Genomic DNA, 15234 nt, shown 5'->3' on the forward strand with positions numbered 1-15234 from the left:
AGGATTGGAGATCTCTGCTTGGGGAGAGGAGAGGCCCAGGCTGGCACAAGGCACCCACAGGGCAGGGAAGGGCTGATGCTGTGCCTTCCTCTGGGAAGAAATCCTGCCTTCTCTCCACGGCAGGAGCATGGCCTTTCCTCCTCCCTGAGCAGAGGCAGGTGGCCAAATTCTGCTGAGAAGGCCACCAGGAGCAGCTGGACACTCACACTGCTCCCACCCCTCCGGTTTCCAAGAGACTGGGGAGGGATGGAGCCCCTCTAAATATCACCATAACCTTCCTTGGAAGGTTTTAATGGATCCAGATGCCCTGCATGGGCACCTTCCCACGGCTTGGCTTTGTCCTTCCCAGTGTGGGCAGTCCCTGAGCCATGGGGCCAGCTGGAGGGTCCCCAAGAGCACACACGTCCCTAGAGGAGCCACCAAGTGTCTCTGCACCCTTGGTCTCAACTGAGCACATGACCAGGTGCCTGCTGATCCCTAGGATTCTTTGGGAAGCCTGTGGGAAGCTCCCCAGGGATCAGGCTGGCTGTGTCACACACCTGCTGGCCCCACAGCACACAGAGACCTTGCCCACCTCGGCCATGTGGCTCCAGGAGAAGGGATTTCCTGAACTCTCCTGCTCCAACAAACACTCCCCCAGGGCCCTGCCTGCTCCCCAGTAACTCCAGGCCCACCGGGAGCAGCAGGAATCACCTCCAGGATGTTGTAGCGGGAGTTGTCGCAGTAGTCGCGCACGCCGATCTCCGTGCCCATGTACCAGCCACTGAAGGGGCACGCGGAGAACTCCAGGCCCCCGATCTCCAGGAGCATGTTGGAAACGGCTGGCAGCCCGTACCACTTCAGGCCCAGGTCCTTAAACCACTCAAACCTGCCAGGAAAAATGTCAGGATTAGGCAACCAGCCAGGAATTCCCTGCCCAATGGAGGCAAGGGGGTGGAGGAAGTCACTTTGCCAGCAGGGTGAAGGACTTGAGCAGAACATTTCCATCAGTGCCTCCCTTTGGGGCTGTTTATGGGGACCAGGGGATCATGGAGTGGGAGACTTCAAGGAAAAGGAAACTTTCCAATAAAGTCAATCTGGATACACGGGAAAGCCCTGAGACATGGACACAACTTCCTTGCCAGCTCTGGAAAGAAGAGCTGGGAGAGGGTCTTGGGTGAAGCCCCCAGGCCATGGCAAGGGTGGAACCAGAGGAGCTCAGTCCTTCTGGCCCCCTCGAGCAGCTTTGGGGTGCCCCAGACTCACTTGGGGTGCCGGATGGGCACTTCCAGCACCAGCTCCGGCGGGATCTCGAAGAGCTCGGGGTCGTTGCCGTTGGCTTGGAGCAGCAGGGGCAGGATATCAAAGCGCCCATATGGAGCCTTCCAGCCTTGCTGGATGCAGATCTGCAGGGACAATAAAGGCAGGGTTGGTGTCCCAGCAGGCCACCTGCTCTTCAGACGCTGTGGGCAGGGAATTGTGTGGCCCTGGGCAACTCCTGGCAAGATTTCTGTCCTCGTGGTTGATTAAGGGAGCTACAACAGGGGGTGGCCTCTCCCAGCCCACCCATGGCCAAGTCAGGGGAATGTGGGGTGAGAACAAGCCAAGAATAGATCCCTGGTAGGATCACCTATAACGGTGAAGGAGAAAAATGGTGAGAAAAGCAGAAAAGTGACAAAACCCAGCCTTTATTCCTGGGGAAAAAATAAAACCCGAGTGTGACACAAACCCAACCTCCCCCTGTGGTGCTGCACTGGACAACTCCAACCTGCTCGACCCAGCCCTCCCTCCTCCCTCTGGGGTGCTCAGGACTGCCCTGTGACCCCTTTGTGGCAGCTCTGGCACCTCGGTGAGCTCCACGTTGGCGGGGTCCCCCAGCACGGTGCCGTCGGGCTGTTTGTAGCCGGCGTAGCGGATCAGCTGCGCGTTCCAGATGCGGAAGTCGTGCTTGCTGTCCGTGCGCTGCGGGAAGATGGTGATGGCAGACCTGGAAGGGAAAGGCAGCTCTGCAATCCTCCACGGCATATTGCTAATGTGCAAGTCAATGGTTTCGAAAAGCAGAGCGTAAAATCTCAAGAAAAGTTGGGAAAAACATTGGGAGATAATTTGGGAGAAACTTTGGAAAAAAATTCGGGACAAAAATTGAAAAAGCTTAAAAAAGGCCTTGAAGCACAAACAAAAATTTTTAAAAAATCTGGTGCGACTGTAGAGTTGGACTCCGATAAAAGGGCTTGTTGTTTTGCCTGTGGTAAACCAGGGCACATGAAAAGGGATTGTCCTACAACAGCAATCCAACCTAAACAATTCTGTATTTGCCCTCGATGTCGGAAAGGAAAACATCCTCCTAAGTACTGTCATTCTCAATTTGACATCAATGGCAAACCTTTGTCGTGAAACAAAAAAGAGAGCAGACTACCACCATGCCTCGACACAAATAGTGGCACCTCCTTACAGCCAATTACCCAATCAAATGGTACCTCAGTCATTTATCCCTCAGTCAACCATTCCTCCTCAGGTGCAAAGTTTAAATACTGTTGTCTTAGGTTGCAATACAGGATGTGACCAGGGGTGTGTATTTTATCATCATCTATTAAACCAGGTGTGGCAGTGACCCTGATCTCCATAGGAGATATCCTCTGTTCATGTTCCAGCTGTTCACCCAGCTGTTGCAGTGTTCTTTATCTTCCCCACAACCCACCCTCCCTCCAGGAGATCTCTCCTGTTCATGGCCATGCAGTCCCAGGGCAGGGCTGATCAAATTCCATCATCCCATTGGGAGATGCTCCAGCCAGGGGCAGGAGCCAAGCATTTCCTAGCTAGATAAAAACTGAGATCTGGAACACCAAGGCAGCCTTTTCCCACTGGATCCCAGAGGAAAACCAGAGCCTTCCACATCATCCCTGGAGCTTTGGAGGAAAACTGCACCTTGTGCAGGAGCCCTGCTCCAGCAGAACCACATCTGTCACTGCAGGAGGATGCAGCCACCATGGAATGGGACTGCACCAACCCTGACTGACTGATGGGGGCACCTTGGATTCTCACTCTACCAGTGGTTTGGGTTTTTTTGAGTTTGTTCTCTGTAATACTGTATTTCTATTTTAATTTTCCTAGTAAAGAACTGTTATTCCTATTCCCATATCTTTGCCTGACAGCACCTTAATTTCAAAATTACAATAATTTGAAGGGAGGGGGTTTACATCCTCCATTTCAAGAAAGGCTCCTGCCTTTCTTGGCAGACACCTGTCTTTCAAACCAAGACAACTATCAAAGAAGTTTTTATCATACACAAGTGATGTCTATGATAAAAGTGATTATCATCCCAGTGAATGCCAGGAGTGGTGGAATGCTGGAGCAAAAGGCGCTGCCACCACCTCTGGGTGTACCCCAAGTGAGTCCCAATGAGTTGTTCTGCTGGAGGAAGTGGCAGCTCTGAAATTTGGGGCATTCCCAGCTCCTGGCTGCTAAAAGGGGGTTTCAGACAGATGTGGAGGAAAGTCTGAACTCTGTGTTGAATGCAGAATACAGGAAAAGGGAAATAATGGGAAAATCTTTCTGAAGTCCAACAGGCAGCAAGAACAGAGACTTAGACCAGCAGGACTCCTCCACCCCAGATCAGGTCCCTCTGATGCTTCCCTGGACTGCAGCCCAGACTCAACTCCAGCAGGGCCCAGAGCTGGGTCTCCACTCATGCAGAGGCCTTGGGATTCAAACCCTGGTGACTCCCTGGTGGCTCACCTGAGGTTGCCCTTGTTGGTGGCGTACTTGATGTGGTTGCAGATGTAATTGAACATCCCATGGGCCGTGGTGCAGTCCCGGGCATCGAACACCTGAAACAGGGAAGCAGCTGTGGGGATGTTCCAGCTCCTAGGGCAGAGCCAGGCAGAGGAAACACAGCACATGGAGAACTCCAGGCACCACTGTGGCTTCTCAGGGATCTAAAGCTCCATAATTATGTGTTCCCTGCCTTTGGAACATGTGGATGTGTATTCCAGCTGCCCCTTTTGCTTTGGAGAGGTGACTCATCTGCTGCTCAGGCAAAAACCTCCTCATTCCCGTGCTCCCAACCTGCTGCTGTTCCTGCCTCACTCCCCAACAATTACAGATTCTGCTCTGCTTCTCTTGTAGATCAGCACTCAGAGCTGGAACAGAAGAGGTGTCAGTCAGGTCTGAGGGACAGGGAATCATGGAATTATGGAATCATGGAACTGTGGAATGGTTTGGGTTGGGGCTTTTAAAGAGCATCTCATCCCACCCCCTGCCCATGGCAGGGACATCTTGCACAATCTCAGGTTGCTCCAAGGCCCATCCATCCTGGCCTTGGATACTTCTAGGGATGGGGCATCCATGAAAGCATTGAGAAATCAGGAAGGGGGATCAACAGGAGTGGCTGTGCCCTTTCCCTGTGTGAAGCAGCCACAGGAACTGCTCAGCAGCACTGGATTTGTTCCAGGCTGAAGGAGGAGAGGACATCACTGTACCAAGGGATTCCCTAGGGATCACTGATTTCCAATCCTGTTCTGTGTTTCCCTTGCCAAAAGGGCACTGAGCCAAATCCTCTCGTGCTGGATCTCAGTACTGAGGACAAATGTGTCCTGCTGCCTCTCTCCAGGTGGGGCAACAGCTTTGGAAGCAGCAGGAAAGATGCTGGAGCAGGACCTGATTTTGGAAAACGTGCCCTGGAGCACCAGCTTCCATTTCAGACACAGCCACCTCATCTCCCACCCCCCAGACACTTTTCCAGCTCCTGCCGACATCCCAAAGCTTCTGAGAGGAGCTGTGCGTGCTGCACACCTGCCCCTGGACCTGTGCTGTGCTTCCCAGGTGCTGCAGAGCAGGATTTACCTCTCCAAAACCCCAGCACACCCTTTGGCAGGAATCTCCTGGGTGTTTCTGGTGGGGTCGGTGCTCACCTGCAGCTTGGACCACTGGATCCTGCCCACGCAGCGAGCCGCGTTCCTCCAGGCGTGCTTGGCCCCGTAGATCAGCTCCGTGTCCCGCAGCTGGTAGGTGTCAGTGGCCTCAATCTCCTTGGTCACCTCCTCCAGCCTCTCCATGTGGGCCTTGGAGCCGGATCTGGGAAGGTTGGGAGCAGAGAAGGTGGAGGGTCAGGCAGAGGGCAGGGAATGCTGCTGCTCTCCCCCTGGAATTCCGTGTTCCAACACACACACAGGGATTGTGGGAGGGTTATCCCAGCTTTGGGATAACAAGTAAGTAAGGACCATGGGGAGAGGGCAGTGACTTGTGCAGAGACACAACAAACACCAGGAATTAACTCTACTCAGGAAGCAGCTGCTGATGGAGCACCAGAGTCTCCCCCTGCTGTGACTTGGTGGGAGATCAGATCATGCAATCATGGAATGGCTTGGGTTGGAAAGGACCTTAAAGCTCATCCCATTCCACCCCCTGCCACCACAGGGACACCTTCCTCTATCCCAGGCTGCTCCAAGCCCTGTCCAGCCTGGCCTTGGACACTTCCAGGGATCCAGGGGCAGCCACAGCTGCTCTGGGCACCCTGTGCCAGGGCCTGCCCCCACTCCCAGGGAACAATTCCTTCCCAATATCCCATCCATCCCTGCCCTCTGACAGTTTGAATCCATCCCCCTTATCCTGTCCCTCCAGGCCCTTGCCTCTCTCCAAGTTTCTTTTTGCCTCCTTCAGGCACTGGAAGGCCACAATTGGGTCACCCCAGTGCTTCTCCTCTCCAGGATGAACAATCCCAACTCTCTCATCCTTTCCTCCCAGCAGAGCTGTTCCATCCCTCTGATCATCCTGGTGCCTCCTCTGGCTCCAGCAGCTCCAGGTCCTCCCTGGGCTGGAGCCCTGCAGGTGACACGTGTGACATCTCGGCAGCAGCAGCAGCCTGCGGCCCTGCAGGCAGCACTCACCTCTTTATGGAGGAGTAGTACTGGTCAATGAAGTCCTTGGCCAGGAGCAGCACCTCCTCCTTGGTCCTGGTGTCCTCTGCCTTGCGGATGTGGGGGCTGGGGGTCATCACGGAGCCCATGCAGATCTGCTCCGTGCATGCTGTGGCCTGAGGGGACAGCAGGGACAGGAATGGTCTGGAGCCACTTTGGTCACCTGAGCTGGGCTGGGGCAGGCAGTGACCACCTACACAGAGGGTGGTGTGACAAACAGGGACATTCCCAGCTGGCTGGGGACACTGTGGGATGACACAGGCCATGTGCAGTCACCTCTTGATCCAGACAATCAGAGAGATGGGACTCACCCCCCAGCCTGGCACGAAGTCAAATGCTTTCCCTTATTTATCCCAGATGGATTCCCCTCTCTCTCTGCTCATTGAACCAGATTTGAAATTCAAACCCTCCTGGAGACAAGACTGAATTCCTCCACTCCTGCATTCCCAGGTAAATCCATCATGGAAACGGTGCCCTCCACTCCACGATGCTCAGGGAATTTTGGCCAGTCCTACCAGCCCTACTCACCATGGCAGTCTTGAGGTGCAGGGTGTCGTGGAGCACGGAGCCCGTCTCCCAGTTCTTGATTTTCACGAACCGGGGGCATTTGGAAGGGCTCCCATTGAGGGGGTTCTTGGTCGGGGACTGGCGCCCAGATGGTGGAGGCTGGAAAAGAGGGAATACAAGGTCAGAACTCATCAGCAAAATACAGGAAAAGGTCCCAACAACACAGGATCATGTATGGGGGGACGCCTGTGTTTAAATTCCATGGTCAGACAAGGTGTATTATCCCAATATTTGGCATTATTTGATATTCTCCAACAGAGAAGCCAACTCGTAATGGAATAAAGAAGCTGTGTCTGGTTATGGGACAAACGTGTAGAAAATGAGTTAAAAACAGAGGTGGAAGTGACTTGGAGAATGTTGTGTTCAAGTTTCCCAGAGGAAGACTCTCCTCCAAAATCTGTGAGACGTTTCTTTCCAAGGAGCATCACCTGCTCAGGTTGTGCAGGTGCCAAGCTCTGCCTCGCTGGGGACACAGAGCTGAGAGCTGAGCATCCATCTGAGCAAGCCAAAGGCACAGCTCCTTTGATATTAATGCTGGCGAGGTTGTAGGAATGAGGATGGAGAAATTATCCAAGTGGGAGGGCTGCTGAATCATGAGTAGTTGGATTTCTCCAGCCTCAGCTCCCTGACACTGTGCCCTGGGATGAGCTCACCCAGCTCTCCTTGAGTTCTGTGCCAGCACGGGGAGAGTCTCAGCCAGCACGGAGCTTGTGAGGAAGGGAACTGGTTACAGGTGCTTCTTTTTGCACATTCTCACAGATAAAATCGCAATTTTCTGCTGTGGCCCTTACTCAGCCCAAGCACTTAAAGCTTAAAGTGTCTGCCAGTGGGGACAGGGGACTCTGCAGTGGCTCTGGGAAGCAGAGCTCTGTCTCCCAGGAATCCGATCTTACTCAGGGATGTAATTCCATCACTGGAACCACGGCGCTGTTGCTGCAGCTCTCCAGGGGACATCTGAGAGCGTCCTGGCCAAAGCTGCTTGTGTTTGGCACCACTTCAAGGCTCTGCACAGCAGATCTGGGCTTGGACTGTCCCTTCCTACAAGAATCCTGGGGCTGGTGTCCCTTTTGAATTAATCTGGTTTTCTTGGAGCTGGCACTGCCTTCAGACGAGTGTCCCCCTCCTTTCTGGGGGTCCTGGGCTCATGTCCCCATTGCAGAGGGGCGGCAGCAGCACAGATTCAGCCTGAGGCAAAGATCCTGCACAGGGTGGGAGAAGCTCCTGGTCCAGGAGGGGAAGCAGCAGGAGCCACAGGGATGAGAAAGCAGCTCAGGCTCCAGGTCGGACTGGTTCCCACCTCACCAGAGGATTGCTCTGCTTTTCCAAAGCTCCGAGAGATCAGTGCCTGGCTCATTCCAAGGATGATGCCTGGGCTGAGCAGACACCTTTGCATTGTCCTGCCAGCAGTGCTGGCCAGACTTTTTGCTCAGTTCTTGGTTTTACCACAAGCTCCAGACTTTTTTCCCCTGGAAAACAGGGATTTCAAGCAGCCTGAGGCTCACAGTGTAATGCCACGCTCTGAAAACATATTCTGGGAACAAGGGACAGAGGCTGGAGGGGAAGGTACAGATTTACAGCCAAGGACCTTCTTTAGTCCTTGCAGTTTCCAAAAACTGCTCCCTGCACCCCCCAGGCTGTGCTGCTGATCTCTGACATTCCTCATGTTACAAATCCCATGATTTTCCCAAGGAGTGTGTCAAAGTCTACCCCTTGAAGCCAAATGTCCACACACCACATCTCAGCCTCCCCTCTGCATGCTGCAGAAACCAAATAAAAAACTTCATGTAGAGCTCAAACCCAGCAGCAAACAAAAAGAACCTCCTCGATGTAGTCCTGGAAAAACACTATTTTAAAGCTTATTTTTTTCCATTTTGAGGAATCCAACCTAAATCATGGCAATGGCAGCTCCTGGTCATTTTTCTCCCTGCTTGTTTTACTCTTCCAAGAGAATGAAATCATTCTTTGGCCACCAACAGCGTCCTGTGCTCCCTGACCCACTCTGAGCACCAAATCTGCCACCTTCCCTCTGAGCCTGATTGCTCAGAGCAGCTCTCTGAGACGGGCAAAACGTGCTGAAAACAGCTCAGAAATGCAACCAAAACCAATCCTCACCTGCAGCTCCACCTGCCAGACAGAAACTGGGAGCACCAGGCAGGGAGTGTTGATTATATCCAGCACTTTTTAATCGGAGTTTTGATCTCCTGACAAGGTGTGCTGCTAAAACACTTCTTGCTGGAGCAGGTATGGCTCCAAAACGTGCTGGGAATGCAGATGTAGCAATGTCCCCCTCCTCAGAGCAGGTGGGGGGATGCTGGCTGCTTACCTGCCTGCAGATTTTCTGCCTCAAACCCCCTCAAAGCTGCTCCCTTCCCCATTTTTGTCTTTTCCCTTCAGGAACTGGGTGAGCTGGAACCTTGGAATGACACAGTCATTAAGGCTGGGGAAGATCTCCAAGATGGTTGATCCCAAGCTCTGAGTGAGCACCAAGCTGTCAGCCAGAGCAGAGCACTGAGGGTCATTCCTTGGACACTTCCAGGGATTAATGGGACCCCATTAATCTGTCCCAGTGCCTGACAACTTGCTGGGAGAGGGATGCTGAATCCTGGGATGCTGATCTCACAGTGAACAGTTCCTGTGGGGCCTCAGCACCAGCTCAGAGGGTTTTGTGTGTCCCCCATGGGTCTCTGACACTGCAAAAGTGCATGGGAACATCATTCCATGCAGGACTGCCAGGAGAAAAGCATCCAGCCCTGGGGCCCAGCACAGGAAGGACCTGGAGCTGCTGGAGAGAGTCCAGAGGAGGCCACAGAGATGCTCCAAGGGCTGGAGCCAGGCTGGGAGAGCTGGGGGTGCTCACCTGGAGAGGAGAAGGATCCAGAGAGAGCTCAGAGCCCCTTCCAGGACCTAAAGGGGCTCCAGGAGAGCTGGAGAGGGACTGGGGACAAGGGATGGAGGGACAGGACACAGGGAATGGCTTCCACTGCCAGAGGGCAGGGCTGGATGGGATATTGGGAAGGAATTGTTCCCTGGGAGGTCAGTGACACGTTCCAGGTCCCACAGTCACATCCCGGAGCAGCCGTGGAGAGCCGGAACGCGGAGGAGCCGTGTGTGAGTTTGTGTGTGTGTGTGTGTGTGCGCCTTCCCTGCACGCCGAAACGGGAGCCAAATATTCCCCGCCGCTGTGCCAGGGATGCTGCGTGAGATCTTTTCATGTTTTAATGAGGCAGCTGGGATCTCGGTGACTCAGGAGAGGGACAAGCCGAGCGACAACTGCGGCAGCCGGGGCGCACACGCGTTATGCAAACAGCTTTTAGCGAGGGTGTGCCGGCACTTGGCGGCTCCGGAGCTGTCTGCTCCTGCAGGAACAGCACACCCGGCCCTCCTGGGCTCCTTGGGGACACGGTGACAGCGGACATCTCCCGCTCGGGGCTCCGCAGGTCCTCACCCTGCCGTGGGAGCGCTCGGTGAGTCCCACCGGCAGCAGCAGCAGCAGCAGCCAGGTCGTGGATTTATTCCCGTGCTGACATTTCCTTCCAGACTGCACCAACCCCAGAGTGTGTCCTTTGCCTTTGGGCTGCTGCAAATCAGCCTCACAAGCTGCTCTGAGCCGCGTCCCCTGAGAGCTACCCGGGCACAGAGCTGCTCACAAACCAGACCCTGGAGGGCTGAAACACGACCTGGCACAGCCACGGCATCCTCAGGGTTAGGGCCAGGGGGATTGGGCTCCTGGGAAACCAGCGAAAAGCACGGTGTGGTTTTGTAAAAAATAACAGAGGCATGGGGATCGATGCCCAGCGGGGCTTTCAGCACCTTATTACGAGCCTCAGTGAGCATTCGCCACCTGGCCAAGTGAATCCACCCGATCCTGCTCGGAAAAAACCGAGGAAAGTTCCCACTTGGCTTGACTTTCCCCTGTGTTAATAGTATTTATTGCTGCTTGAAAGAAGTTCAGCTGCCTTGGCTGCACACAGCCCCGGGGAACGGCTGGGGGAGAAGCCAGACTGCTTCCAGAAAAGCAGGCGTAAGGATTCGGGGATAAGAAGGATAAAAAGAAAGCTGTGCATCCAGTGAAAAAAAAAATAATAATAAAGAGTTTAATAGCAGCTTAAGACTGGCGGTTTTGGCAGCCCCAGCATAGAGAGAAATTAAGCTCTGCACACAGAAGGTTATAAAGTGCTTAAAGTAACAGACACGGACACGCACGGGGCTTAGCAAAGGAGGCAGGGACACAGAGTCTGTCCAGAGCTGGGGCAAAGGGAGAGCAGCTCTGACCCACCCTGGGCTCAGGATCCCTGTTCCAGGGCATTATCCATGTGCTGGGATGTGGGAGAGCAGCACTGACCCACCCTGGGCTCAGGATCCCTGCCCCAGGGCATTATCCATGTGCTGGAGCTGCCCAGGGCCATCCCCAGTGGCTGCTGCAGCTCAGGGGTGCTGCCACTCACCTGTGCCCATGTCGGGGACACCTCCCCGAGGCTGCCAGGACACCTGGCCCTGGTCCTGAGGTGAGGGAGGGTGGAAATGGATCCCAGCTTCACCTCAGCACCTGGCCAGGCTGGTTCCAGCCCTGCAGAGTGGTCAGGGCTATCCCAGTGCCCTGTGTGAGCATCAGCACGGGGACACTTGAACACTTCCAAGTGTGTCCCTGTGTGTCCAATTGTGTTTCAGGTGTGTCCCCCATGGATCTCTGATACTGCAAAAGTGCATGGGAACAAAATTCCATGCAGAATTGCCAGGAGAAAAGAATCCAGCCCTGGGGCCCAGCACAGGAAGGACCTGGAGCTGCTGGAGAGAGTCCAGAGGAGGCCACAGAGATGCTCCAAGGGCTGGAGCCAGGCTGGGAGAGCTGGGGGTGCTCACCTGGAGAGGAGAAGGATCCAGAGAGAGCTCAGAGCCCCTTCCAGGGCCTGAAGGGGCTCCAGGAGAGCTGGAGAGGGACTGGGGACAAGGGATGGAGGGACAGGACACAGGGAATGGCTCCCACTGCCAGAGGGCAGGGCTGGATGGGATATTGGGAAAGAATTGTTCCCTGGCAGGGTGGGCAGGCCCTGGCACAGGGTGCCCAGAGCAGCTGTGGCTGCCCCTGGATCCCTGGAAGTGTCCCAGGCCAGGCTGGACAGGGCTGGGAGCAGCCTGGGACAGTGGAAGGTGTCCTTGGCCAGGGCAGGGAGGTGATCTCCAGTCTGGTCCCCCAGGTCCTGCCCTGGATAATCCCATCAGGGAGACCCTTCTGCCCAAGCACTGGCAGAGCTCAGGCACATCATGTTTTCCCTGAGGTGATCTTGGTGGCCTGGCAGGGTCTGCCTGACGTCTCTGGCTCGGCTACAAACGTGGAGTTAATCTCCTTTTGGCAAGGGAGCCTGAGAGTTCATGGCTGTGGAGTGTGAGGAGATGAAAAGGCACCGTGGAATGCTTTATGTGAAGTGCTCTATTGAGTTACCATCAGATGAATCCAAACGACTTTAATGATGCAGCCTGGCCTTGTGCCACCTAAAGGGATCACATTCCCCAGGGAGGCCTCAGCCTCCTGCTCCTGGCTGGGCTCCCATGCCATGTCAGCCCTTGCATGAGGAGCATCATTCTCCAGGGACCTCCCTTCCCTGAACCACGGCCACTTCAGCTCCTGGCCCCAATGGGCTCTGGGGTCCATCACCTCCAGCTTTTGGGATCAAATACACATTGTCCCTGCAGGTTCTTTGTGCTGTGACAACCCACCAGGATGGGTCACATTCCCACAAATCCCGGGAATTTGGGTTTTCCCACCCCAAGCAGCCCCAGCCATGGGCTCTTACCTGTTCTGCTTCGGAGTAGGGGTTGTTCAGGACCACGGGGACGCTGCTCTTCTCCCACAGGTCCCCCAGGACACGATCGTTCTCCATCCGAGCTGGCAAAGCTTTCTGGGGATTGTTCTCCCCTTCCCTGAAACTGAAGGGTTAAAAATCACGTGGGTGCCTGGGTGCTGGGACCATGGGCACAGGTCCTGCTCCAGCTGATTCCCACAGGAGCCAAAACTTGGCTGCTGTCCTGCGGGAAGGAAGGAAAGGCTGAGCCTCGGCCAAAGCCATGAATCACCGAGCTGAGGACAACCCAAACACAATGGAAATTCCACCTCAGAGCCACAGGAAAGCCCTGTCCCCACACTGGCCCTACAACAGAGCCTCGACACCCCAAAACCTGAGCTGGAACCCCGGGAAAATAAGCACGGGGATGGGAAAAAGGAGGCTGGAAAAGCTCGAGGCAGACGGAGTTTGCAGAGCAGCTCGGTGCTCATGAGCAGGGAAGAGGAAAAAAAAACACCCAGAACAAGCAGGAGATTCCCAGGAGCTCTCTCTCTTCTCCCTGACCTTTCCAGATGCTGTGAGTGGAAGTGATTTCAGCCAAGAAAACCCTGGAATTGCTGGGGGTGAGGGGAAGGGACCGAGGACATGCCAGCGCTGGCCCATGCGGTGACACCAGAGTAACTCAGGTGTCACTCACTCCCCACACACATTCTGGGCGGTGGGAGAGGCTCTGAAATGCCACCTGAGCAGCAAAACCTCTGCCACGTGAGCCCTCACCAAGGAAAAACCAACAGGGTTGAGAGATGTGACATTCAGACAGGCAGGAGGTGGCACCTGTGTCACCGCAGAGGGAAGGGTTGGGCAGAGCAGGGGCACGGTCAGGACGGGCACAGGCACTGAAGAAATGCCCTCTGGAATTGTTCTGCTCCTGCTGTCAGTCCTTAAAAGTCTTCCAGATGCCACTGAATCAATAATGAGACTTCTCATTAACGGCGGCAGGCTTTGGGCACTGACCAAAGTAGGACACTTGCACTCAAGCCATAAATCACACCAACAGGATGCTCTTGATTCAATTTCAGCAAGACAAATAAATACAAATAAATTCGGTTTCACAGTCCTTGAACTCCTTTAGCTTAAGGAAAAGACTTCATTTAAAGAGCATAGCATCTCTCCATGCTTTTTCTGTCATTTTTCTGCTTTCACAGAGCCATGCTCAGCTGCCAAAATATTTCCCTGGGCTCTGGCCACCTTCCAAACACTGGAAAGTGGCCACCTTGGTGCAAATGAGGAGGCCCAGGTGCCTAAGGGTTGTTTTTCCTGGGATTTCTGTGTCCCTCCAGGCCATGAAAGCTGTTCCCTGGTGACCTGGCTCCTGGAGGATGTGAAAGGGTTTCAATCAGATAAAACACAAGAAACCCCACCCGCAGCACCTCAGCCAAAACCACAGATCCCAATCTCTGCTGCAGGTGGTGGTGATCCACACAGATCCCAGAATCCACACGGATCCACACAGATCCCGGGGACAGGGACAACCATGAGCCACAATCCCACCGTGCCCAGCCCAAAAGGCAAGCTCAGGGTCTCCTGGCCAGTCTCCATCCCAGTAATCCCCAGGCAGGGAATTAGCAGGATGACACTGCAGCCGAGCTGGCTGTCCCCTCGGAGCGAGCCCAGCTGGTAAATGTCCCAGAGAACTCTCATTTCCAGGGCTGCACATCCCTGCCCTCCTGCCCTGACCCCCATCGAGCCAGGGGACACAGAGCCAGGTCAGCACAGGGCCACCAAGCTGGGGAAGTCACCTCCAGCAGCCACCAAGCCCCAGCTGCTGCTCCTCCCAATGCCCAAAATCAAGACAGAAGCACTGAATCCATAAGGAAGACATCCTGGAACTTGGGACATAGCAGAGGGAACCCACTGGAAAACCATGGGGCCTCTCCAGGAGAAGTTTGGGGTCAGCCAGAGATCCCACAGGTGCCTCCAAAAGGATGCTGCTCCCAGAGAAGTGTCTGCAGGGCCAGCACGGGGGAAGCTGGGAGAGGGATCCATCCATCAGCAGCAGCAGCTGGAGAGCTTGGAATGTGGGATCTCATTGTGTGCACAGCAGCAAAGCCATAAATGTTGGCAGCTGGAGAAATCCCAGAGGTGGAATTAAATTGGGTATTAATTAGGGTGTTTTGGGAATTACAGGTCCTGCTGGAGCAGGGATTGCTCCCATTCCTTAGCCTTGAGCACCACCTGACCGTGTCCTGAGGGACAGGGACATCCAGCTAGGAATGACCTGGCTGCTCCACGTCCCTTGCATGTCTGCAGGTGTGGCAGGAGCAGCATTCGTGCTGCTGTTCCCTATGGATTTATGGCTGCATGAGCACGGCTGTGAGGGGCTGACCCTGCTGGAAAAGCTGGAAAAAGCTCTTCTGGAAAAGCACAGTCAAGCGTGGCTGTGACAAAGCCACCAGAGTGACCTGGGGGTGTTCCTGGTGCTGTGCCTGGCCAGGGGCTGCCCTGAGCCAGTGCAGACCTCCCCCGGATGAGGCTGCCCAGAAGGATCCGGCTCTGTCTTTTTGGAGACAGGCAGGGAGAGAAAAGCCCATTCAGAGCAGCCAGAGCCTCACCCCAGTCCGAGCACAGATGGGGGAATAAAAATAAAAACCATCAATTGCTTCATTTTACAAATATTTCCTGCCCCTTGCTTGTGAGGGCCTTGTTTGCGAGCTGGGACAGGAACAGGATTTTTGGGATGAGTTATTTTCCTCTCTGGCCGTGGCTGCTCCAGCCCCCAGGGGCACAGGGTGTGCTGGCATAGCGAGGATGTCACTCACAGCTCGGGGAGGCTGAGGGGACAGCCACAACACCACGTCCCAGCTCAGCCCCTGGATAATGCTCCCAAAAGGATTTTATCAACAGGAGAGCCCAAAGGGTTGGCACTGGAGAGGGCACAGCTCCCTCGAGGGAGCCAGGTTGGACATCCCTGGGATCTGCCTTGGGAGAGCCAC

At 54.8% G+C, this 15234-nt stretch overlaps 1 protein-coding gene across 4 annotated transcripts in view; it reads right to left on the reverse strand.

Moving 5' to 3' along the window:
- Positions 1-15234, reverse strand: part of NOS1 (nitric oxide synthase 1) — a 48059-nt gene that overhangs the window by 25713 nt on the left and 7112 nt on the right. For all 4 annotated transcript variants that reach the window (XR_015807621.1, XR_015807622.1, XM_088175851.1 and 1 more), the window contains exons 2-9: positions 12254-12386; positions 6423-6560; positions 5865-6010; positions 4890-5052; positions 3715-3806; positions 1825-1966; positions 1246-1385; positions 694-868 (exon numbers count right to left, since the gene is read on the reverse strand). Coding sequence is in view for 2 of the 4 variants with exons in the window: in XM_088175851.1 (XP_088031977.1) it covers positions 694-868; positions 1246-1385; positions 1825-1966; positions 3715-3806; positions 4890-5052; positions 5865-6010; positions 6423-6560; positions 12254-12386 (1129 nt within the window). In the remaining 2 variants the exon portion in view is untranslated. The remainder of the gene's footprint in view (positions 1-693; positions 869-1245; positions 1386-1824; positions 1967-3714; positions 3807-4889; positions 5053-5864; positions 6011-6422; positions 6561-12253; positions 12387-15234) is intronic.

This window comes from Sturnus vulgaris, chromosome 19 (assembly GCF_052056855.1).
Source record: "Sturnus vulgaris isolate bStuVul1 chromosome 19, bStuVul1.hap1, whole genome shotgun sequence".
Classification (NCBI taxonomy): domain Eukaryota; kingdom Metazoa; phylum Chordata; class Aves; order Passeriformes; family Sturnidae; genus Sturnus; species Sturnus vulgaris.